The 26,748-nt window shown below is 35.7% G+C and overlaps 1 protein-coding gene across 4 annotated transcripts in view; it reads right to left on the minus strand.

Moving 5' to 3' along the window:
* Window positions 1-257: 257 nt before the first annotated feature.
* LOC138165099 (DBIRD complex subunit ZNF326-like) overlaps window positions 258-26,748 on the minus strand; it is a 36,994-nt gene continuing 10,503 nt past the window's right edge. For 2 of the 4 annotated variants that reach the window (XM_069093261.1, XM_069093262.1), the window contains 10 exons: window positions 24,032-24,067; window positions 23,825-23,942; window positions 21,233-21,638; window positions 18,550-18,745; window positions 13,255-13,363; window positions 11,401-11,548; window positions 9,471-9,570; window positions 5,389-5,519; window positions 3,937-4,032; window positions 258-1,377 (listed from right to left, as the gene is read on the minus strand). In XM_069093261.1, the coding sequence (XP_068949362.1) occupies window positions 1,180-1,377; window positions 3,937-4,032; window positions 5,389-5,519; window positions 9,471-9,570; window positions 11,401-11,548; window positions 13,255-13,363; window positions 18,550-18,745; window positions 21,233-21,638; window positions 23,825-23,942; window positions 24,032-24,067 (1,538 nt within the window). In that variant the 3' untranslated portion in view covers window positions 258-1,179. Of the gene's footprint in view, window positions 1,378-3,936; window positions 4,033-5,388; window positions 5,520-9,470; window positions 9,571-11,400; window positions 11,549-13,254; window positions 13,364-18,549; window positions 18,746-21,232; window positions 21,639-23,824; window positions 23,945-23,977; window positions 24,068-26,748 lie in introns of those variants that run through there. The other 2 variants (XM_069093263.1, XM_069093264.1) reach the window with 2 other exon arrangements.

Raw genomic sequence — 26,748 nt, forward strand, 5'->3', positions numbered from 1 at the left:
CTTACTGCCCCAAAATCTAAAATATTTCATATGTCTGGGAAAAAATTATCCCTAAATTAAGATTACTGGAGAAAACATACATTTAGACACAAAATGGTACTTTTTAATATTAACAATGATGAACAATTATGAGTAACATTCATGTTCTAATATATTATTCTTCCCTAAAATAGAGAAAAAAATGTTTAAAAGAATTTAAGAAGATCTACCCCACCTCTTTCATCAGTTATTTTTAAGAAAATGATCATAAGAACATCTTTTTGAAACTCAATGATTATTTATTACAAAGAGACAACATTCACAAAAATATTACAGTTTGATTCTAAATGTGTCAGCCAGTAAGAGGCATGACAAAGGAACTCACAACCGCTATGATACAATTCTGCATTCAAACATATAATCAAAAAGAAATCAAGGTTTGGCACAGAAAAAAAAAACCCTAAAATATCTCTAAACATCAGCAAGATATTAAAACTAACTTATATGCAGGTTAAAATGAAATTTGGAAAAAATCGATACTTCTCTGAAAACTGATTACTGAGTTAAGTGAAGTTCTCTCCACCTTTTTTTAAATATCTGAATACTGAAGCTACACAATTCTGATTTTAAAAATACTCCATTGATAAATTACATTTGATCTAAAATTGTTACTTCAGGAAAAAAATGTTTCTAGAAAACATTTTCTGCTATAAATTGGAACATAGTCACAAAAAAGCTATGAAGTGTATACCCTAACACAAACTAGCATACACTGAGCAATGCAGTCTAAAAATAGCCACACTTGAAGCAAAAAGTTCTGGCCTATTCATCTCTTCAAAGGGTAATTATTCAAAAAGTTTTTATACATTCTGAATATTCACTCCCATGAGCAGCAATTCTGTTAAAATGATTAGAATAGACATATTAATACTATACATCTCAGTCTCAAGACCCAATAAAGTAAAAAAAAAAAAAAAACATACAATTTACTAGATCTAAGTTTGGTTATTATAAAAGCCTTACTAAAATAGTCTTACTTTCATTTTTGTAAAACAAATCCAAAACATGTTGTATTTATATAACCAAATTTTAAAATCATGGAATGCATGCACAGGGTATTAAACAACTCAGATTTTATACTATTTAAAGTCTTCCACTTAACCAATTTTGGAAAGAAAAAAAACGGCTACATCTAACTCCTTATTGTAGTTGATTCTCTTCAGGCTGTTCAGTACTGAAGTCAGTCTGTTCCTCTGCTCCTTCCTCTGCTTCTTCCTCTTCCTCTTCCTCTGCTTCTTCCTCTTCCTCCACAGGTTCATCCATCTTCTCTTCTTCCTCATCAGACTCTTCTCCCTGTTGATCCTGACTCTGATCTGCAGCTTCGAAGGGATTCTTACCCTGAAAAATCACAATCTGTTTATGGAAGTGATATCTTCACTTTATGAGAATCAAATTCCTAGAAAGCCCTCTGAACACTCTAAAATTGTAGATACATGTGACCTGCTGTGATCATAGCATGAATAAGGCATGTTTGTGCCTTTTATCTCAACTTTTACCAACAAAAAGCAACCAAGGAGGTCTGTGAAACTACTGAAAATACCACCTTATTTCCCATTTCCCTACAGCCTGTGCTTTCTTCCTAATGAAATTCTAAACACATCCATATGAAATAGTTTTTAAATGTATGCAATTAATTTTTAGTAAAAACAAAGCAAATGTTCAGAGTCAATATATTTTTATAAGTCTCCTTAAACTTCATTTGAATGAATCAAGTTTCATAACTTTTCAACATTACTAAAAATTTATGACAGACAAAATCTGGTTGTCTCAATTATTGATCATAGTGGGATAAAAAACAAAGACTAAAAAATAGGAGAATATTTACAAAATGGAACATGCCATTTTAACAGCACAAGTGACCTGACCAAAATTAACACTTAGTAAGCCTAAGTTTATTTCATTTACTTCATTCAGTAGTCTAAGGAGGTGGCTTTCCATTACAAATTATAGCACCAAATGAGAGCTACTATCCTACTCTGCAAAAAGTCATTACCATCCTCTAGATAACTAGGAAACTAGAATATAAATTAAAACATTGCTTGGACTAAAAAGTAAGGTTTTACTTTACCATCAGGATTTCAGTTCTACCTGCCCAGAATACATTTTCACTGCAAGAACATTTAAGAGCAGATGTGAATAAGAAGTTATGAAGTCAACAAGCCCAAGGGATTTCAGCTGGGAGTTCCAGAAAAGGCCCACAAAGCCCATTTCATAGTATTCACTACTCTGTTCTTATGTTCCTCCACTGAATGAAAAAAAATGCAGATAGAAACACATTCTACCAAGTGACTTGTGGAAATCCTTCAAAATAATTTGGAAGTTCAGTCTTTTTTTCCTATTTGATTCCATGATAGATTTTTGACATTAAGAGCTAAGTTAAGGGTATTCACTGAAAATATATGCATTTGTGCCTTTACACAATTTTGTTTAAAATATCAATCAGGCTAGAGTACAGCCTAGATAATTTACATAAAAATCACAGCTAATAATTTACTCTTTGATTTCTGTTCACCTAAAATTCTCATCTAAAAGACAGGGAATATATATGTATGTACATATATATGTTTATTATAGCAATAACAGCAAAAACTGCATGTTTTTCCAGAGTAGACAGAATAGGAGCCTTCCTCCTTAGCTATAGTCTGTGAATATCATAATTAGGAACTGACATGACACTGCCCATGGCAATTCTTCCAAATTTTCCCCCACTTTCCTCAAAACCCCAGCTGCCTCACTTGGGGGTAAGAATAGCCAACACACAGGATGATAAAACAAAGTTTCAAAGTCTGAAATGTAATGGAGATAAATAAAAAATCCTGAAGCTCTACTGAAAAATCAACTCTCCTAGTACAAGGTGGGCAAGTCACTTCTAAAGCCCAATTCAACTTTAGAAGCTCAGTAGGAGTCAGCACTGTCATTTGGCAGGCAAAAAAAGTTAACAGTATATAAGTTTACATTACTAGAATCATAGCTCTCAGAGAGAAAGATGTCTTGATCACACCACATCTAGAAAACTGAATCTAGATCGGGATCCATTTTATAAAGGACACTGAGAGCTTCAGCTGATCCAGAGAAAGGTGAACCACAGATGAAAAGAAACTGGAAAACAAGCCACAAAAGGACTTACTTGAAGAAATGGGGAACTTTCGCTTGCAGAACAGAAAACAAGGTAAGATCTGTCAGTCACATGGAAGATGAATTATATTTATTTTGCTTAGCCCAGGAAGGCAGAACAAAAATCAGCAGGTGGAAATTTTTAAAAGGCAGATTACACATAAGAAGTAAAAACTTACTCATAGCTATCTAAAATGGGAATGGAAAACTCTACAAAGTATGACTTCACTATCACTAGAGGCCTTCCAATGGACAAGAGGCCTTCCACTTGTCTAGGAACAGCATTGTAGGTGCTTTGGGTGGACTGAATGATATCAACAACAAAAACAATAATAACAAATATCTATGGGCAATTTAAGGCTGGCAAAATATATACATCATGCCAGTTAACACTCTCAACTTAGTTGAGTTTTATTGAACTTTTTTTGATCTTTTAAATTTTCTGCTACATAGATAACCCTGGAAAAGGGGATCTTGTTCCACAAAGCTCTACTCCACTGTCTTACCATGACATAGAGGTAACCCAGGGTTTCTCATTTCTAAAGCATGTACTTATAATTCAATGTTTTTAAAGAAGAGTGTAAAGTAATACAAAGCAACATCCAAGTATCACAAAACTGTTCAGTAATAGGAAAACAGTTACATATATGTCTGTACTCAAAACATTCAATTCAATCCCCCAACATCATTTACTAAATGTAAATATGGGAATGTGTGAACATTGTAGCATTTTAACCATCTCAGCATTATATAAACACTTAGAAAATCTTTTCAAAATCTTACCTTAACAAAAAGTTCATATCGGGCTTTTACAATTGGATTATTCAAGATGCTGGTAGCAGTTAAAACACTCTCTCTTTTTATTTGTTCTCGATAGGCCTACAAAAAGAAGAAAAATCGATAAAGACTTAAAAAGCTAATCCATGAAAAAGTATTCCAATTCATAAGTATTTTTATTCAAATTATCATTTTTCTGTAACATTAGAAAACTGCTGACAGTCTAACAGTAGGTATAAAAGCTAATTGTTAATCTATAGGATTTCTAGATTTTAAAAGGTTCTATAGTGCAATTAAATAAAAATCACTAATCATTTATTATATTGTATAAAAACACCCTATTTCTGACTGGGAATACATATATGCTCATTATTAAGAAATAAATTTGCCTCTCCTTTACACCATTCCTGATAATGTTCCAATACCAAAAGCTTAGGGAAACTTAATTTGAGAGATAACAGATGTAAGGGGATTTTTCTTTCTTCTTCACCTTTCTTCTTTTTTCCCTCTTATTCTTCCTTCCCTTCTCTGTTATTGATGTTTTTTTTTGGTTTACTTCTTATCATGAAGAGTGAGCAACAGTTCTCACTAAAGCTACAGTCATTCTAAAACTAGGTTTGGGTATAGGAATTAAGGTGTTTAAAGGAAGATTCTAGTGGCAAAAAAGTAGAACAGGGAAGATGGGCAAAGGCAAAGAGGGAAGGAGAAGGGATGATGGCTGGAACAGGGATGGTAAAACTGAAATTCACAGAATAAAAAGTGGGTTCAATAATGTTTTAGGTCTTATCCCTGGAAAATCAGTATGAAAATATTGATATATATTCTCAAAGTATGTTCCACTAGAAAGCAAAAAGAGATGTTTTAAATTTCTTTATCCTTGGGACAGAGAACAGAAAGTTCCAGCTTTCACCCCCCAAAACTACAAAACCATCTTATTGACCTTAATAATAACGACCTTGCATGAAATACAACATGGCTGAATGCTAGACCAGCAGAGAAGCAAAACTACTTGAACCAGAATGCAACTCAATTTTCTAAAGATGATATAATGATCAAGTATCTAATAACTTGAATGCATTTCCTCCTTTTAACAAGTCTTCCCTATCTACAGATCACCAGAGTTGGTTTAAAAAATTCTAAGTTTTTACTCTCTCAGTGAAGGATGGTATTTTTAGGATTTGGGAGCTCTGTGGACTTTTACTCACAGAGAATACCCAATGATTTTTAAAAGCATTACTTGTTTTCTTATTTTTCCTCTCCTCAAAAATAAAAGTCTTAAAATCATTCATTATGATTGTAAAAACTACAAATCTGAGTAAACTTTCAGATACACCTGAAGATATTTACAGGGATCAACGTGAAACTAGTTCAAAGGTAGTGACCCAATAAGCACCACCAGCCCTTAGTAGCACAAATGTAAGAGAAGTCAATGGCTTACTAGACTAGATTCAAACATACTTGTTTCCCCTTGGCATGGTCAGGAGATTTTAAGTGCTGCTGAACCGAACTGTGTAAGGCAGGTACATACACACTGCAAGCACTGCAGTGTACAGTCTCTACTTTCATCATGTAGTCATCTGTAGTAACCCCTAAAAAATACATTCAACTATTAAAGAGAATTAATAACTCATAATGCAACATTAAAATGTTGCCCTGTGAGTAGTAGACAAAATCATGTGTCAAATACTGTTATTTCAATAAATATGAGAAACCACTATGTTGATCAAAGAACACACACATCAGAAAAGAGCAGGATTTACATAAACATTTTATCTATAGAAGAAACCTCACACGAATAAGGCTTCATTCCCATATTACATTGCAGGGCAGAAAAAAAAAAGTTATGCCATAACACAGGAGGATAAACTGAAAAAAAAAACTACAATGCTCAAATTTGCAAAGATGGAAGCCACCAAGAAATGCAATCAAACTGCATAAAATAATGAAGGGTATGGATAGATAGGATGAATATAAATTCACCAAATCCCAGTATACCAGTCTGACATGGGGTGGTAGGGGGGTGTAATGGGAATGTAAATTTAAAGATCTTCCCTGCCCCTAGGCTAGAGTGCACCTGGAGCCTGGGGTGTGAGGCTTGTTTTTCAGTAGATACTTCTTGATTGGCCAGTGAGTCAATAAGGTTGTTACATTCTCTGAGCCAGGAGAAGGCTATATAAGCCCTGATGTGTAGCTTTGTTTTGGGGCTCACTTTGAGAAGTGTTCTGTGATTTGATATGGATTCTGAGAAGCCATTGTCCAGAGCCCCCCGGCTTTGAAAAACCCAGATGTTGATTGGGTATGGATGTAATGGTTGGAAAGTTTGGAAATCTGTCTACTTGATATGTTTCTGTCTTGATAATTCTGTCTGTATATTCTTAAGTTCAGGGTGCTGACCTCTTTCCCCTGAACTAGGTAAATGATACATGTTTGACTGATTAAAGTGAGCTTGTTAACCCATTTTGAGTTGCTTTCCTTTATCAAAGCAGATCCAAGAACCTGTATTGGCAGCAAACCCTTAGGACACTTGGGGTGCTTGCTGCTACGGGGGGTGGGAGGTGTGTACGTGGAAGGACAATGTTACCCTAAAAGGCAGAAGAGGTCAAAGACAAACCAAAATAGGATTAACCAAGATTTATATAAATTCAGAGAAAACAGAGCAACAATGAGCTAGAAAGTGAGTTAGGCATGTCTGGGGTTACATAAAGAATTTAAAGGTAATATAAGATGGGACAACCCTGTCTTATTATACACAACTCTCTACGGTGTCATTATGAAGCAACCTGAGAAAATGTAGACACCATGGGGGCCTGATCCTGTATTGTGGATCACAGGATCATTGATGTTCTTACAATCTAATTTCCCTACTAAAAGAAAAAGGAATATGGTGAGCTCTTCAGTGAGTCAATAATTTCAAAGACTGAGAAAGAGACAGAGACAGCAAGAAAGACTAAGTACTGAGAGGAGATGAGGAGCTTTTCTGCAGCAGTATTCAGGAAGAAGAAAGGAAAAGTTGAAAGAAAGTGCCAAAGAGGATTCTCTTGGGGCCCAATATCTCACCTCAAACTCCCTTCCAATCCCTCATGTGTTGTCTCTCTATCCAGGAAAGACAAAACACTAGGACATAACTTCATTCCAGAATAGACCATTTCATTTCTGGCCTCTATTCTTAACCTCTCCTCCCCAAAAAATCCTTACCCCTGACCTAAGTACTATTAATCCTTAAAAGACCCAATACCAAATTTGCATTTGTTAAAATCCTCTCCCTATGCCTAATGCCAAATATAAAGAGTGATAATCTAATGTAAGGTTCTTTACCTGAGAGTGCATGAACTTCTTTGTTTTAAAAAATATTTTCTAATATGTATTTCAATATAATTATCTTCCTCTATAATTCTATACATTTTATTTTATACAATTAAGAACACTATTCTGAAAAGGGGTCTATGGGCTTCACCAGACTGCCAAAGGGCTTCATGATACAAAAAAACGTTAAGAACCCCTGATCTAATGTAATTATTTAGAGCAACTAAGTATAATCTATGAACTGGACAAATAGTTTCTTTCATTTCCAAGAGTCCACATTCTGGTAAATTTATTTTTAATCATAACTCATTTTAAAAGATGACATCTTAGAAGAATTAAGACTATCAAAATATTTATTGTTGTAACACCAAAAGAATTGTTAGAAATCAAACTTAAAAAGGATTTTTTTAAGATTTTTAAAATATAATTTGCAGAGAATAGATAAATGATTCACAACTATAGAGAGGTAATAAATTTACATTAATAAAATATATTTTTTTAAAGAGAGGAGGGGAAAATATGACGCTGTTCCTTGCTGTTCAGTTGTTTCAGCTGTGTCCAACTCTTCCTTGAACCTCATCTGGATTTTCTTTTGCAAAGACATGGGAGTGGTTTGCCATATCCTTCTCCAGCTCATTTTACACATGGAAGAACTGAGGCAAACAAGTTTAAGTGACTTGCTCTAGGTGACAACAATAGTAAATGTCTGAGGCCTAATCTGAACTCAGGTCTTCCAGACTCCAGGCCTGGTACTTTTTTAACTTCACCACCTAGATGCTCAACAAGGCAATACTTAAAGGAAATAAAAGACAAAATAGATTCACTTGATCCTTGAAAAAAAAAAAAAAGCTTTGCACAACAAAATGCAACACATTCAGAATAAAAGGAGACAAAAATAGATTTTTTTTGCATCAAACATTTCTGATAAAAATCTAAAATACAAAATGTCTCAAGGATTAATAAATTTGTAAGAATAACAGTCATTTTCCCATAAATATGTACTGCACAGGATCATATATTTATAGCTGAAAGGACCCTTAGAGGCAATTTAGTTCAATGACCTCACTTTATAGATGAGGAAACAAAAGCTCAGGGCAATGAACTGACTTATCCAAGGTCACAAAGTGGTAGAGCCAGGATTTGAACCCAGGTCATCTGACTCCAAATCCAGGGCTCTTGTCCCACCATACCACAGGGAAATGAAAAGGCAGTTCTGCAAACCCATAAATTACCAATAATCACATCAAAAAAGTCCAAAAATTTCTATAAGTGAGAGAAATGTAAATTAAATTTCTTATGATTTGACTTGATATCCGTCAAACTGGTAAATACAACAAACGAGGGCAACTGTGATAAAAAAAAAAAGAACCGTGGTTGGAGCTGTGAATCAGTTTACCCCCACGGGGAAGCAATTTGAAATTGTATGGTAAGTGTTAAAACAATACACGCACCCCTTAAACCAATGATCCCATGCCTAGGACTATATCACCATGAATTAAAGAAGGGTCTAAATAAAAGCAAGCCCAGTAGTAGCACTCACTACTCACAATAGTAACAAGCTCAGAACCAAACATCTAGACACTGGAGAGTGGCACAACAAGCCATGGTAGTTATATCACTCTGCCATAAGAAAATAATTCAAAGAATTATGGGAAGAATTATAGGATGAGATACGATGTAAAATGGAACCAAAAGGATAATGATACTCTACAACTATTATTACACAAGATGAACAATAAACCCAGGTAAAATTCACAGAAAAGGCCAAAAGGATCAGGAAATAAAGATGATGAAGGTGTTAAAGTCATGTATAGACATCTTTGGGACTTGCTTTAATCAAGTATCACATAACAATATATAACCAATTATTTATCATATTTTTTCATTTTTACTACTTTATTCCTATTTGTGAATCTGAGTATTTGAGCTTATCTAGAGAAGTTCCAAGAAATTTTGTTTAAAGATTTTTAAGGATGTTTTGCAAAATACTCCACCACTTGCATACTGGGGATATGAAAATCTACTACATAAAACAAAGTAAGAGCTCTGCCTTTAAAATGATTTTCTGTTTAAGTATTTAGCAAATATCTTTCACTTCACATTCTAAATCTTGCCCCTACTTAGGTAAAACGGAATTTGTCCCAATTCACTAAAGAAAGGAGCACAACAAGCTCCCAAGCTTATCAAACACTTGTAACAAAGAATTTAGAAAAGACAATTGCTCAGAAAATACCCACCTTCCATTACATCTTTCTCAGTAGCTTTGACAGCTTCTGAATCATTAGTTGTCTGTTGTTTACGCATTGATGTTTTCTTGAATTTATTCACCATACATTCCTAAAAAATAATAAAATAAGAAAAAGATCCAACAGTATAAGTATAAAACAATAGTTAACATTTATATAGTACTTTAAGGTTTACAAAGTACTTGACATCTGTCATTGCACTTGGGTCTTCTGAGATGGGTCTATATGTATTATCACCCTAAATTTTTTTTTGCTTTTTGGAGGACAGTTGGGGTTAAGTGACTTGCCCAAGGTCACACAGCTAGTTTTTGCATTAAGTGTCTGAGGCCGGATTTGAACTCAGGTTCTCCTGACTCCAGAGCTGGTGCTCCATTCACTGCAGCACCTAGCCGCCCCCATCACCCTCATTTTAAAGAAAAGGAAACTGAGGCTCAAAAAGCATAAATGACCTAGCCATTTGAAACAACTAATGCATTCTGGAGGTAAAATTCCATAACAGTCATTCCTGACTTTAAAATAAACAGAGTAAGAAATAGTACCAGTCCTTAAGAAATGTATAAGGTAGCTTAGGAGAAAAAATAAAAACATGTAAAAATTAACAAACAATACAAAGTTAAACTGAATGGATACAGTAAGGAGTTTTTGATTTGTTGTTATTGTTTTTAAATGGAGAAGCCAGTGCATGTTGGAGTAGTTAACTGAAGCTTCATGGAAGAAAGAAGACCTGCCCCTATCCCAGGGGTGTAACAACTCTAACAGTTAAGAGAGCTCACTTCCTTCTCAATGCTAAATCCCTCACTCTCACCAAGGGTGCTGATTCATCCTAATGAAAACGTTTATATTATAAAACCTTTCTTCTCATATCACAGCAACAAAAGTCCCATTTCTCATTGCTAGAATATGGTACTTGTACTTCACTTTTCATTGCTTACCACCAAAAGTCCAATTAGCAGGCAACAAAACCACAAGATAGTCAGATGCTATACATACTAGCAAAACAATTCTGAAATAAGAGTTCAGTTTACCTGTTCACTCAAAGCAAGCTCTTCCTATATTCAATCATTCTTTACTGCGCAAGCTTCACTCACCAACTAGCGCATATACCTTCTGACAATCATAGATGTATAAGAAGAATATATATACCAGAAGAGCCAAGATTCATGAAACTGACAGAGCTGCTTCCAATACCTGGTAGATTGTCAGGTCATGTATCCAAAGGGATGGCAAAGTACAAACATACAGCATATACAGACCCTTGGGTTGATAAAAGACCTTCCATAAATAGTATACTGCCATGATACAGGTTAAGCTCTCTGGAAGCAATCTCAGATTGCTTACTCTAGTCTAGGGTAATGGATGGCATTTAGGCCCAATAAATGCCAACATGGAGGGCAGAGGGGCACAGCTAGTGCGCAGGAGAAGAGAAGCTAGGAAAAACATACTATTTGGCCACCATCTACTTGTTCCCCTTACCAAAATCTAACTTTCTCAGCAAAGGATCATCATTACAAATTCCTTTTCCTATCTCCAAACTTAACCTTTCGATGTAGTGACCCCACATACTTGAGCAGCCTCTTGAAGATAGAGACTGCTTTGTTTTTCTATTTGTATTCCCATTAAATAGTGCAATCATAGACATAGAGTAGACACTTAACAAAGCCTTGATTAATGAATGACCAGACACAACTTTCCGCTTACTCTCCAGTATCTTGTTTACTTACTTAGCTTTTAATCTGAACCCCATCTCTGATCCTCAAAGAAAATGCTTTCCCCAAACCCCGACTGCCTAATAACCAGTAGATATTGATCACATGTCTACCTCTTTGGAATTCAGCATCCTGACCATTCATTTGATATTACTTTCATCATCTTAACTCTAATAAAACAGTAAGGGTTCATAACTATGCAAACAACTACTCACATGCAAAAATTCCATAACTATTTTATCAAATTTGGTTTGTTTCTGAATATGATCTAAGGTTTCCTGGTGAGAAGAACTTTCCAGATGAACTTCAATTTCTTTTTCTTCAAATGTTCGGAATTTACAAAATGAACATGTGAATGCCATCCTACAAGGACAAAAAAAATCAAACAGGCATTATTTTAAGAAAATGGTGATACTTGAGGTTTCTGAAGACTGTACCAATGAAACTGATACAATACACATTATTAATTTTCTGAAGTTCCACTTGAGGGCAGGGGGAAACAATACCACTTTTACAGTAGTTTGCCAAGTCAAGAAATGTTCACACTTATGGTCTCATCATTGTAACTGCACCAACTCATTGTTTCTGGTCTGTATCCCTCAATCAATGCATGACTGAAAAGTCTCAACCATCCCTGTACTGAGCTACAAAGTTAAGCCAGAGTCCAGAGATGTTCACTTCAAGGTCATACTACAGAACCCCCAGTTCTCTAACTGGGTGTTATCAAAACCAAATTCTTTACCCTAATTTTGATTTCATGCTTAGGCTTCTAGATGAATTAGGAGAAGTTCTAGGAAATCTGGACCAAAGCAGCATCACTCAAATTTCAGAAATAAGTCATTTCTTTGGATGTCTCTGAAGACCATAAACCTTCTTTAAAGAGAGCACTTCAGAATGACTTGCTGCCTCACTGAGTCTACCTCCATCTAGACCCACACATTTATTCAGAGCCTCTGAAATAATCCTAGAATTTAGGATCACAGTTATAAGAGAACCAAGCATAATGGGGCCAGATGACAATTTACAAGAAGAAAACAAAAAGCTATCCACAAGTGGAAGGAGTTGCCTCAGGGGCTAAAGAAATTCCCCTTCCTTGAAAATGTAAGTAAAGCCTGAATGACATCTTGACACATCTTGTCATTCATCTGACCACTGCCACTCCTTTCCCCCACTCACCTGAAAAGCAACCTCCTCTCTCTAGGCCTGAAACCCTGCCTTGCTCCCCAGGTGACCTAACCCACTCAGCTTTGGAACCCCACCCTAGAGGTGACTTTGGTGAAGGAATACAAACTCACTAACCAACTGTCTCTTAACAATGCCAGACAATGCTTCCTATTCATCCATCCTCAACATTTTGGGACGTCTTTCCAGGCACCTTCTGGGCCATGTACCTAGCTCTCCTTCTCCTTTCCCACTTTCTACTTCTTGCATGAGCAACAGTAATCAAAATGAGAGGATCACAGATTTAGAGCTCACAGGGTCTACAGATGATGAAAATGAGGCTCACAGAGACTGAGGGACTTGCCCAGCATGATGTAGGAAGCAGCCAAACCAAGATCTAAACCCTTGTTCTCAGACACCAAGCCTGAGCATCTTCTCCAGATACAGCACAGTGCCTCTCACTGCTGATGGAAAGGATACGACACTCGGCAGTACTAGGACTCCACCAGCATTGCTAGGACTGCCCCTCCCACTGCCACCGCTCCCCTACTTATGGGGTCTTAGCTCCTTCAGGCAAGGGGCTGTCTGCTCAATGTCTAGCAAACTGCCCACCAGACATTACACACTTAACAAATGCTTCTTAGTGCGTTCATCCAGAACCACTTCCCAGGTATGCTGCAAAGGGGATGCTTCGGTTAGTTATGGATTGGTCTGCATGGCTGCTGAGGTCCTTTCCTACTTCATAATCTAGTCTGAAAATACTAGATAATGGAAATATTAGTTTCTCAGAAATGTCCACTGTCTTTATATTTTTCTAGCACCTACCATGATATCTCCCACGTGTTACTATTAGGCACTTAATGTTTATTTTGATAAAGTCTGATTATTTTATCCCATTAAGCACAGACCTGTACTCATCCCCATATTTCTCACTGATCTTCTCTCTTCTCCGCCTTTGTTTCTCTCTTCGTATTTCAACTCGTCGCTTCTCTTCTTCACTTTTAGGGGCCATTTTAGCTAGTAAATTACATGAATAACAAGAGTTAAAACTAAAAGTTCATTTAATAAAATTTCTTCCCTCTCTTCTAGCCAACAGGTTCAGAAAACAATTTTTTTTTAGGCTAGCAGTGATGATGCTTCAAACTAATCTTCTTGTACTATAGCTAGAATGTGTTCTGTGTTATGATGGGAAATGGTCTTTTGGTGGGAAGAGTTTGCGGTTAGGTTTTTTTTTTTATTTTTTTTTTGTTCTTTTCCCAACAAAGAAGGAATAGCAGCAATAATTCAAATATCAAGAAATCATAGTCAGGATCACATAATACATCATAACTTCAATACAAAATAAGAGACCTTGGAATACAATATTCCAAAAGGCAAAAGATAAAGGTTTACAATCAAGAATAACTTTTCCTGCAAAGGTGAGCATAATCCTATGGGGAAAAAAATGGAACTTTAGTCTCTGGAACATTTCTGACAAAAGAACTGGAGTTGAGTAGTTTTAAAATGAAAAACATTAGAATAAGGAGAAACCTAGAAAAGTAAATTTACTTGAAAAAGCACGAATGATCTAATGGGGGAGGGGGGTCAGAGGGCAGTAGAAGAAACAAGTGTCCCTTCACAACCTAACTGTCCTCAAAGGGTACTAAGATAGTTAAAGAAGAAAAAACGGAGGACCGGGGGCAGGAGGCAGATTGTTCCTGTAGTAAGGATTTTAAGAGAAGGGAGAATAGGGAAAGTAAAAAGATTAACAAGTATAGAAAAGAAGGAAGATGACAGTAGAACTTGCTGTAGGGGAATATGCAAACATGAAGTATGGCATGGGGGAAGTGAACCTCAAACAAACTATACACTTGTCTGAAATGGACAAAGGACAGTAAAACATACACAATTTGTTGGAGAAATAGTATCAAACTCAATAGGGAAACACAAATAGGAATGGCAGAAGGGGGATATTAAGCAAGAGGATAATGCCAGGAAGGAAAAGTTGTAAGCAAAACTGACTTCCTCATTCTAAAGGGAGAATTGAAAGATGGGGGGGAAAAAAAGAATTCAACTCTAAGGGAGTGCTTATCATTTGGAAAATGTCTGTTAAATGAACTATGGTATATGAAAGTAACAGAATATTACTTCATGGTAAGAGAAGACAGATGAATGTAGACAACTCTTAGTAGGATGAATACTGGATAGTAAATCAGATTGAAAGGAACAGAACCAGGAGAATAACTTTTGCAAGGACAAACATCCTAAATCAGAACAACTTTGGAGGGTAGTCAGAAACAAACATTTTTGAAAAGGGAAAATCTCAAAGGAGAAAATAGAATAAGTGGCGGGGGGAGGGAGGGAGGGGCGGGATAGGATGGAGAAAAATATTGTTAGTCTTTCACAACATGACCATTATGGAAGTTTTTTGCATAACTACACACTATGTATAACCTATATTGAATTACTTGCCTTCTCAATGAAGGTGGGTGGAAAGGGAAGAAGGGAGAGAATTTGTAACTCAAAGTTTTAAAAACAAATGTTTAAAAAAGATGGTTTTTACATGCAACTGGGAAATAAGATATAAAGGCCATGGGATATAGAAATCTATCTTATACTACAAGAAAGTAAGGGGGAAAAGGATGGGGCAGTGGGGCCATTGGTGGTGATAGAAGGGAGGGCATACTGGGGGAAGGGGTAATCAGAATGCATGCCATCTTGGGGAAGGGGGTAGGGGAGAGATGGGGAGAAAATCTGGAACTCAAAATCTTGTGGAAATGAATGTTGAAAACTAAAAATTAATTAATTTAAAAGATGGGGGGGGGGGAAGAACTTTGAAAGATTTAAGAATTCTGATCAGTTTGATGACCATGTCTCCAGAAGACTTATGATGAAACATATTACCCACCTGCTAACAAAGAGGTGATGCACTCAAAGAGCAGAAAGAGATATACATCTTTGAATATACCCATTCAGCACACTCACTTTGTTTGATTATCCTTTGCTATTATGAGAACTTTTTTCCTTTTTTTAAAATTGAGGGAGGGAGGACTTGCAGCACACACACACACACACACACACACACACACACACACACACACACACACAGTCAATGAAACTTTTTTCTAAATGCACGGAAGGGAAATTCAGTCAAAAGTAGAATAGTTAATAATTCCCTGGCTTGCCTTAATGAAAATTTCTTTCTTCACAAGTGAAAGAACCAGTGACCAAAACTCCAGTTCTGGACCTGGTGCTCACCAACAAGGGGAAACTACTCACTGAACTGGAAATAATGGGAACTTTACTCTGAAGAAGTCACCCTTCCTTTTCAAAAATTACAAAAACATCAGAATCTGAGTAGACCTCAGGGGCTATCTATTATAACCCTTACCCAAAAGGAATCCACTTAGCAAATGGTCATCTGTTTTGAAGCTTTCCAAAGAAGGGGAACCCACCACCTCTGAAGAAACTCTAGTCTACTTTTGGATAGCTCTAATTATTATAGGTTTTTCCTTACATTATGCTTAGGTTAAATTTGAAACTTCTACCCATTCCTCTTGCTTCTGATCTGAGGCGAAACAGAACTGATTTTCAATCATTCACATTCAATAAACAATTTTAAGTGCCTACAATGTGCCAGCCACTGTGCTAAGCACTGGGGATATAAAAAGAAGCAAAGGAAAGTCTTACCCCTCCAAGAAGCTTACAATATAATAGAGGAGACAATATGCAAACAAATATATATAAAGCAAGCTATAGATGGGATAAATAGGAAATAAAAGAGGAAAAGCACTGTAATTAAGAGGGGTTAGAGAATGCTTCCTGTAAAAAATGGGATTTTAGCTGAGACTTAAAAAAAGCCAGAAAGATAGTAGTCAAAGTGGAAGATCAAAGAAGGTAAAAGACAGCTGTCCAGGGGCAACAGGATGAAGAAGTAGGGAGGGAAGAGATTACTTTGCTATTTTTTCTCTCCAGAAGAACAACCTTTGGATTGGAGTGTAAAGAACCAAATGGCTCAGAGGGAGTTGGTATTCAACAGAGAGAGAGGAAGAGAACACCTAGCTGCTCTTAAGTTCAAGTGGCCAAGCTGATCAATGAAGCACATACCCAAATACTAAAAATTGGCAGATGTAATTGATGGATCATTGTCAGCGATTCCAGCTGATATTTCAGCTATTCAGCGATAGAACTGTACAGAATGAGAAAAGTGTCCAACATGGGAAGAAGGCAAACTTTCAAAGAGGAGAGGAGAGTGGATTTTGCAAATAGGCTGGTGAGCTGGACTTCAATTTCTGCTAAAATTAGGATGTATTATTAAAATAGGATGCCAGGATGTATTATTAAAAGAATGGAGAGTGAACCTCTAGAAAAGAAAGAAGCAATCCATGTATGAATTGAATTCATCAAAAACAGGTGAAGTTGTACTACAATGGAGTTGCATCATACCCCCAATTAATGTAGGGGGATTCAATCGCTGTATGCTTAAATCAAAACAAAAAATTTTCTGAGAAACCAATAGATGACAATTTAAATAGCGCAAGTGATTCCACCAGCCACTTGAAAGACGTCTTCTATTCCCTCAGTCAGCCTCAGCTCCTAACTACTTCTCAAAATGTGTGCATCTCTCTGTGCTACGAAAGTAAAAATTCTAATTCTGGGATGTAATAAAAAATTAAATTTATGATCTATTGTTTCCATAATCAATCATTCCAGATCCATCTGCACTCTAATAAAGACTCCTTTCCTTTAAAGCACTTAGAAAAGCGCATCTTTTGAGCTACAACCATTTAAAAGATACTATACTATAGTTTATGGGTAAATGAAAGAATTTTCCAGGGTAATTTTGACTATGTGGGATTTCTGCCTTAAAAACTACTTTAGCACTTAAGCTCCAAGGAAGATATGATTCCACGGTAATCTTTCCTTTTCTGACTGGTAGAATAAAGAATGCTCTAGGCTAATAGTTTCCTTAAAAATTCTGGCAAAGCTTTTCAAAAATTCTCTCATGTTATTCTTAAAAGATGGAGAGATAAGCTAGAGGAAGTTACCATTAGTTGAATCACTAATAATTTGAGAAATGCAAATTACAACTGCCTCACACTCATAAGATTATCAAAGCTATCAGAAAAGGAAAACGACAAATGATGGAGATGCTGGTCCAGCCATTCTAGAAAGCAATTTGGAACTATGTCCAAATGGTTGTATAAGATTGTGCAAACACCCTTTAACCAATGACACTGCAGCTAGATTTTTAACCCAGAGAAATCAAAGAAAGAGAAAAAGGAAAAAAATAGGTACAAAAATGTTTAAAGCCACTCTTTTTATGGTGGCAAAGAACTGGAACCTAAGAAGGTGCCCATCAAGTGGAGAATGGCTGGACAAGATATGGTATGTGAAGAGGGTAGAATACCACTGTGGCGAAAGAATGATGAAGAAGATGGTGTAAGAATGAAAGGGATAGTCTTAGAGAAACCTGGGAAGACTTTTATGGATTGATACAAAGTAAAGTGAGCAGATCAGGAAAATTATTTACATAATAACAGCAATATTGTAAAGACAAAGAAGTCTGAAAGGAACTCTGATCAATGCAATGACCAACCACAATTCAAGAAGACTCATAATGAAATATGCAGGTTATCTCCTGAGGGAGAGCTGATGGGAGCAGAAGGGAGACTGGAGTAAATTTTAAATACACACATATGAATACATATATAAGTCTTACACACACATATAATATGACCAACACACATGTATGAGGTTTCCTTTTGTACACAGCCAATAAAGATGGATTTGTGCTCTGCTGAATGTCATGTATGTGTAAAAAGTTTTACTTTTCTTTTTTTCTCATTGTGGGGGGAAATAAAGGAGAAAATGCAGACTGTAAAAATAAAATAAAGTTTACATTTTATTCAATTATTTCTGTCAGAATTGGGTTAATGGCTAGACCCCAAAGAACAACAACTAGTGACAACTTCAGTTTGGAAGAGACGCACTGAGATCAATTCAATAACTGCTACAATTTTGTAACAGGAAAACGGGAAACCTTTTAGAAATCCTAAATACCTGTCAAGTTTAAGAGCTAATTCTCAATACAATTAGTACAAAATGAGACGATCAATGCAATTTTCTAAATAAAACTGTGCAATCCAAACTAGAAAGCATTAAAAAAAAGACCTCTTGTAAAAATAAAAATGTCTAACTGATAATTTCATTTTACTACTTACTAGGTGATTTCTTCTGGTTTATCTTCTCAATCACTTTTGTCAGTTTGAGTTTCTTGATAAATGTCCCTCCAGGCTTATTAGGTGGCTGCATCAATTTTCTCTTGATTCCTCTGGCAGCAACTGCTACATTGCTGGGTTTGTTATGATAGTCTACAACAATTCCAGGCTTACGCTTGCCTCCAAAATCGCCCATATGCTGTAAATTTGTGAAATCAATAATAATTAGGAAATTATCAAATATAAAAATATCAAATCATAAGTTACGTACTTCCTATTTTTTTGTTTACTCTAAAAATTCCCCAGAATGTATATTTTCACATATGCAAAACCCAAGAAAAACATTCGATGGATCAGTATATATTTTCACCACCAGTAGAACAAATATGGGTATTTCCTACCTATACGCTGGATTTCTGAAATTCACAATGATTAATCCAGATCATGAACATGCCTATCAAAAGGCTAAAACTTGTACAACTCTCTCTGACAACTCCTCTTCAGAGTTCCCAATTGAAGTAGCCCAAGAAAATACCTTACTGTGAATCTTTACTTTGCTAAAACTTTGCCTTTACCTAAGCAGAAAAGGTGCTTGTGTTTGTAGCTTTATGAAAGAAAAAAAAGGTGCTAAAATCCATTAGAATCTTCATAGAATAAAGATCCAGAGCTGAAAGAGAACTCAGACATGCTGTAATCCACTCCTCACCCCCCAATTAACAGTCTTTCTTTTTACAAATGAGAAGACTTGAGGTCCAAAGAGATTAAAAAACCTGCCCACAAACATACAGGTTTAAAGCAAGATACCCTCCAAACAACAAGTGAAGAGTAATCACATCTCATCTACTCTGTGAGCATTCCTCACCTGGAAAAAAAGATTCTTAACCATAGTTTCATGTAGAAAAAAGCTTACAGATGAACAGAAGTGCAACTACCTTGTTCTTCCTTCTACCTCCTCTTCTCTAGCCACTACCAAACCCCCAGAGGCCAAATGCCTTGCAGAGTTTTACTTAAACAACTACACCCTTCAAATAAAAGACACAGGAGTAATCTGAAGAGAAGAAACCAATGGGAACTGTACAAGTGCTATGGAGGGAAAAAGGAAAATCTTACTGCTTTATTTAATTCATCAAAAGAAGTTAAGAAAGAAAAGTCCATTCAGACTGGACTGGTGAATCCAAAGAATAGAAATATCTGTTTTACTGCTATTGAAAACAAAACTGATATTTGCAAAATAGTGCTATTTTTAAAATGAAATCCCACCAAAAAAATCTATTTAAAATAAAACAGGAAAGCAAACTGTGTAGAAAATATTTTCAAAGTTCTATAATTTTAACACAAGTTTTGTAAAGTCACAGACTTTCACTTTTCAAATCTATTATCTAAAATCCCAACTATTTTCAATTCCTCTTACTTACAAAATGTAATGGTACATGAAACAGAGCTATATTGTGTTTATAGCTGCATGTTATGCGTGTGAACTATATGTAACCCAATTAACAACTAAATAAAGTTTCCAAGATGACTTAAAGGTTTACCATAAAAAAAGAAACTTTCAATAATTATCCATTAAAGGTGCAATGCATTTTACATAATAGTTAACTCCTATAAATGCAAAATTTCTACATAAGGACACCAAGTTATATTGAAGTACCGTTGGCTAGTAATCAAAACATGTCCCTTTTTATATATTTGCTCAAAACTGTTTTCCTTTGCAAAAAAAAAATCTAACTTCTAAAAAATCCATTTCTTTAATTAAAACAATGACACATACAATATTCTTATAAAACGAAGCTACATTGTAAGTCTCAAATCTACATACTTGTTATAAAAAATTTCTTGTCAATCAAGCTACTTATGAATACAAGTATAAATAATAAATAACTTTTAAATTACATATTTTAAAATTAAACAAAACCTAGTAAAAAGTACTCATTTAAATGTATTACACAAAACATTTATTTAAGATGCAATCACATTAAGGCAATTAGAATATCAAACTACCTGTACATAAGAAACTATTCCTCAGTGGTAAAATTAATTATATGGGGGGAAATTGACCAATAAAACATGTAATAAGAGACTGTATTAAAGATATTAAAACTGGACAAAGAACTATATCATACAACTCATTTTACACATCTTCTCTAAGCATCCCACCATCCACCCTGCCCCAGTGTAGAAATGACTAAGCAAAAATGAAATGCTTCCAACTTTTAGTCTTTATTTTTTAATGTGGAATCTGCTGAGAATTATGCTTGCCAGAGCTTATCAGCAAAACTTTTTTGGGTTATACATTGCACCTTTAACCTACTCAAAGCTTAAAAGGTTTCAGTTACCTTTTACAATAATCCAAGAATATCACACTAGCAAAACTGCTTGTGTTTACAAGGAAAATGCAATTCCTTTTAACCCCTTTTAGACCAAACCTGTATCATCCCCACCTTTTCAATAAAAGGACTGGGCAAAAACTTCAGGAACCACTCGTCTCCTACCACCATTCATTTGCAAAGAGATACCAGAAAACACACTTTGTCCACTTAAGAAGAACTTGTTTACAGCTCAGCTTGTGCTTGGTCAAAATAGAGTGGGATGAAAACAGTGTGTGATGCATGTTAAGACTATGGTCTTGAAAGGGTTTAAAAGAGTGACTAGCAAAAAGAATCTGAAAAGATTCTGTTGTACTTACTCCTCGGCCTCGGCCTCTGCCTGTTGATGGTCCTCCAAAAGCATCATAGTTTCTGCTTCCAAACGTACTTTCAGGATAAGCAGGCGTTCCTCTCCCCCGAGAGCCTACAGGTGCAGGCTGCATATGGGGTGAAGAAGAACTGCTGTAGGAAGAGTAATTCTCTCTTCCTCTGTCCTCCATAAACCCAGGCCTCAATTTTGAACGGGAGTAAGGTGCTTCCCAGCTAGACCCGCCCTGGTTTCTACCTCCGAAAGAGTCAAGGCTATTCCGGTAGGAGCTCTCAAATCGACCACCATAACTACCTCCGAAGCGGCTTTGTTCGGGTTCATTAAAATCATAGCCAGATCTGTACAGATCTCGCCCACCCAGAGAAGACCCGGAGTCGTAAGACTCATAAGGTCCAAACCTGGAAAAGTTGCACAGTGAGGGAAAAAAAAAAGGTAAGCTTACTAATGTTAGACATTTCAAACACAAATTATCAGTTGACATTTATCAACTAAAATTCAGTTATGCTATACTGATTTGTACAATTCTGCTTCTCTTTAAACATGATTAGGGCTGGGCAATTTGGCACATGACCACATAGAAAGCTATCACTGCCAATTTCTAAGAGTCAAGTTTCATAAGCCTTGACTTGATGCATCTACTTCTCAGTGGTTTTTCTATTAAAAAGAAAATGTTTTCCTGGGATTATTTAAGCCCAGCCCTAGTCTCAAGAATAAAAAAGTCACTTGCTAAAGGTCACCAGATACTCAGTTAATTCTTCCTTCTTTGAATTCATGCCTAACATTGAAACATACACAGCATTTACAACACCTTAATTTTCAATTGGGAAACTATTCTGGGCTACAGAGATATGCCATTTAGAACACAGAACTGAACCTTATACACGCCAAGTCTATGTCAACAAACTATTGGATGGCCTCAGTCTAAAATTTTGTATGCTAACCCTGTTAACAAATTGTAACAATCTGCCGATCTTCAAGGTCAATAATCAAGCTTCAGCCTCTTCCCACTTGTAGACTACTAAGTCTAACAAATTCAAAAGGAGTAAGGCACATGATACAGGCCTGAAAAATGCTATCTTTCTCCAATACATGCCCTCTAAATATGAAATTTCAAGGCAGATGGGAAAGGCTATGCATTATGAATGATGACAGCACATGTCATCAATTACTTTAAAAATAATTTCCTCGACAAAAAAATTACAACCCTCTGAAACTGTCCTTAGGAAAGGAGTACATAATCTTTTCATGTTTTTAATAAAGAGAAATTCAACAGAAATCAAAACAAAACCAAAACCTTTTTATCATACAAATCTAGACTTTTAAATCACTAATATTTATATAATCAAACCAATTGCCAATAAATTTTTATTAGAAACATGATTTACAAGTATTGCTTTATATTTTATTCAGAAGTTACTTTTATAAACATAAGCCCCACGTTACACGCAAAAACAACACAAAACGTCTACATAAATAGTCTATGCACACTCTCAATGCAATACGGTAATAACAGACATTTTAAAACATTAAAGTGGTTACATTATTTCAATCATTTACAGATTACTAAATGGAAGGTACTATTTACTTCACAAAGCCAGCAAATAAAAAAAGTTGTTTTCCCCTCAAAAAGAACTGACAACTATTAAACACTAAGAGTAAGCACACATTAAACATCAGGGGAAAAGTCAGTATCAAGTCAGTCCACCACTGAGGAACCCCAACCCTACAATTTGGGAAAGGGGACACCAGTTTCCCTTTCCCCTATCTACTTTTACTTACATACAATAGAATTCTTTGTGCCTTAAAGGCACAAGATTCCTTTATGCCAGAATGTGATTAACCTTGCAGGTGGTCAACTAAAGCTTAAGTCTTAGGTAGTAGCAACATTTACATATAAATAACACTCTACCAAATTAAAAATAAACAAGTATGCTATTTATCATAGAGCTCATGTACTTTTGGTGTAAGCAGTACCTGCCAATAAAATAACCTGGATATGATTTAAAGAGAGAAAAAGTTTAATATTACAATATACTCTTGAAATTATACATTAAAATCAAAAGAATATGAATAGCTATCTTAAATGTTCCTTAGATGTGGAATTATTACTAAACAAACTGACTTAAAAACATCCTAGTTAAAAATGCTTTGCTGCTTTCCCGCTTTCCCCAGCACTCCCATTTAGAGCAGACTGAAAAAAAATAATTAACAACCAAACTTCAAAAAATATTAATACCAGTAACAAATAGACCAAAGTTATCTTTGATCACAGGTCATTGTGGCACTTGTTTGATGAGGAGACAATGGTTAAACTTAAGTTCTACTTTAGAAAGACATTAAAATATTTTATAAACATTCCTATTTTTCAGTTATTTAGGATTTCCCAGAAACAGAGTATATTTGCCAGTTATTTTTTTTAACTCGTTACACCTTTTAGATATTCATAATAAGTTTTCAATTTACTGTCACTTTGGTGACAACAAGCATGAGATAATATGCCTAAGGAACACTTAAGTTAAAAGATTTTATTATGAATATTAAATTAAGCTGTTGAATCATTTGATCAAGTGATTAAGTGATTTACCTGCTACCACCACCACCACCACCACCACTATGACTGTCCATTTCATATGACTGGTTTAGGTAGGAGTCCATGGTTCTTGGACCCCCATAGGAGCCATGGCCATAGTCACGATCCATCCCTACAAAAATTAAAAAGAAGCTAAATTAAGCTCACCTTAATTAGCCCTCAAATGAAGAATTTTTAGATAATTAACTTTAAATGTCAGACCTCCATAAAATCCATGTCCATAATCCCGATCTATTCCTAAAAGAGAAAAAAAAAAGTCAGTACTGCACACTCTAAAAGGCAACAGCTTGTTTCTAATACTCTGGTACAAACTCAAGACCAGCACAAAATGGGCTGACCTTTCCATCTGACCCTGCAGCTCATTATTATGCTTATGAATTTCAAAAATTAAAAGTGTACAGCTCAACCCCAGCATGCTGATAAGCAACAAAGAAAAACAATATTCACTTTACACAGCACTCTCTAGCAAAATGGACTTTTAGCAACAACAAAAAAAAAGACAGGTATTAAAAAACAGCAATTGTTTTAATGTATTAACTGAACCAGATATAGTGCTTTTAAAATAACAAATTAAACAAAGAAAAATAACTCCATCAGATTTTTCTAAACAATTTATTTAAAAAAGGAACTATGCCAAGTGTAATGCTTTTTCTTTATCTTATACTCTGCTTAAGACAACTCAAAATGTCAAACCTCTGAAATTCTGAAAACCTCCTTTTAGCCAAGTCCTAATTTTCATCTTCTTATTATCTCTAAGTCTTGTAGATTGAGAATGGAATTCCTAGCAATGTAGTATCTTAATAAGATTCTACAATAAAACTGGAGCAGCAATTCACAATTTTTTGGTCTGAGGACCCCTTTCACAACCTTAATTATTACTGAGAACTTTTATGTTGATTATATCATCATTTACTGTATTAGAAATTAAAATGTCCCATCATTATTATGAAAATAGTTTTGACCTCATGGAACCTCTGAAAGGATATCAAGGACTCCCAGGGGTCCCTACATCACACTTCGAGGCCCCTAGGTGATACAGGGGATAGAGGGCAGGCCAGGCATCAGGAACCTGAGTTCAAATACAGCCTGCCTCAGAAACTTACTAGCTCTGTGTGAACCTGGGCAAGTCACTTCACTTCTGTTTACCTCAGTTTCCTCATCTGTAAAATGGGGGTAATGACAGCACCTACCCCCCAGGGTTATTGTTTAGATGAAATGAGATAATAATTGTAAAAGGCACAGTACTGTGCCTGGCACATAGAACTTTATTAATGTTAAGTGATAATGATGATAATCTACACTGGAGGCTCCAAAGAGTGTGACACTAGAATCCTACCTAAAGCCACCCTTTGCCCTGAGGAGAGGGATAATGGATAAGATCCGTTGGGAATCACTATGTAATTTATAATGCCATTAAAAAATGAAAAATAAAGAGAACCAACAGACAACTTTCAGCTTCACACACTTCAAATGTAAAAGAGATCAGTCATTGCCTAAGATATGTTCTGTAATTCTCCTCTACCAGAAAGTGGCACAAACAAGACAAATAGATGTTTTTTAGTGGGAAAAATATCCTATAATAAATTTTAAATTCTAATTACTCAAAATTGCCTCTGACCAAAAAAAAAAAAAAAAGCAACCTTTTTCCCCTAAAAAAGTTCTGCATTTCAGTTCAAAGAATATTCTTGGAGCTAGCTCCAGTTAGTTCAGGGAGGGAGAGAGGTTTTTTAGAAACAAGTAGGAGTGAGACTGACAGACCAACTCAAATCTACACAGCATCTTCTAGTTTCCACTTTCCACTGCCTGCATCTGTCTTCAAGGTACTGTTATAGGACTTCTACTTAGGACAAAATAATTTTCTCCACCATATCTTACAGTAACCACCCTAATCCTGTCCTTTCTTGGTTCAGACAATGTGGCATCATGGCTAGAGTAGGTATCAAACATAGGGAGCATGGCCAGAGACAGATTAAAAGATTATAATTGGGACAAATTCTGGGAAGATGGTGGAATAAGGCAGGGAATTACCTGGCTCTCCTAAATTCCCCCACAGACAATATAAAATGATGCCTCAAAATCTGAGTGGCAGAAATAATTAAAAGTCGGGGTATAATGCAGTAGTCTGCCTAAGACAACTTGGGAGGACATTAGGAGAGCCTCAGCTTTAGGAACTTTTGCCTCATGTATCATGTAGAGGTTGTACTGTACTGTGTACAGTACAGTACTAGATCAGAACATTCCAGACAAAGGGAAAAGTCAATTCAAAGGTATAGACATAGGGTTTAGAATCAGAATCTCCTATGGGAGGAACAGCAAGAGGCAAGTATAGTTAGGTGGATTATAGACTGCAAGAGGGGATTAAAGTTGAAGCAGATGGGAAAATTGGGAAGTGAGCCCTTTGAAGGGCTTTATATGCTGGAAGATAATTTTATAATATTTTATCTTGGAGATAAAGTAAATCACTAGAGATCATTTAGCAGAGGAAGGAGTCAAATAGATGCTTTAGGTTTATGCTTTAAGATTTATATCTTAAATCTAACGATTTAAGATCTTTAATGATAAAGATGATAAATGAACTCATGGGAGCTAATGATATAAATAAGGCAGTACAGAACAAAAAGAGAAAAAGGACCAAAACATGGCCTTTGGAGACACCAATGGGCGTGGTCTGGATGAATATTAAGCAAAGGTCACTAAGAGGTAGTAGTCAGACATGAAGGAAATTCAGGAAAGTGCAGCGTCATGAAAACATCATAGAGGAGAATGTCTAGGAGGAGATAGTGATTGACATTATATAAGGATGCAGAGAGGCCAAGAAAGATAAGCAACATCTTTAAAGAAAATAAAAAAAGATGGCGTAAAGATCCATAATGAAGGCAAGACAGCACTAAAGGCCCAAATTTCAAAGTACCAAAACG

The sequence above is a fragment of the Petaurus breviceps genome, unplaced genomic scaffold, assembly GCF_028583685.1.
Source record: "Petaurus breviceps papuanus isolate PSGF00001 unplaced genomic scaffold, PetGlider_PUasm1.0 207, whole genome shotgun sequence".
In the NCBI taxonomy this organism is placed as follows: domain Eukaryota; kingdom Metazoa; phylum Chordata; class Mammalia; order Diprotodontia; family Petauridae; genus Petaurus; species Petaurus breviceps.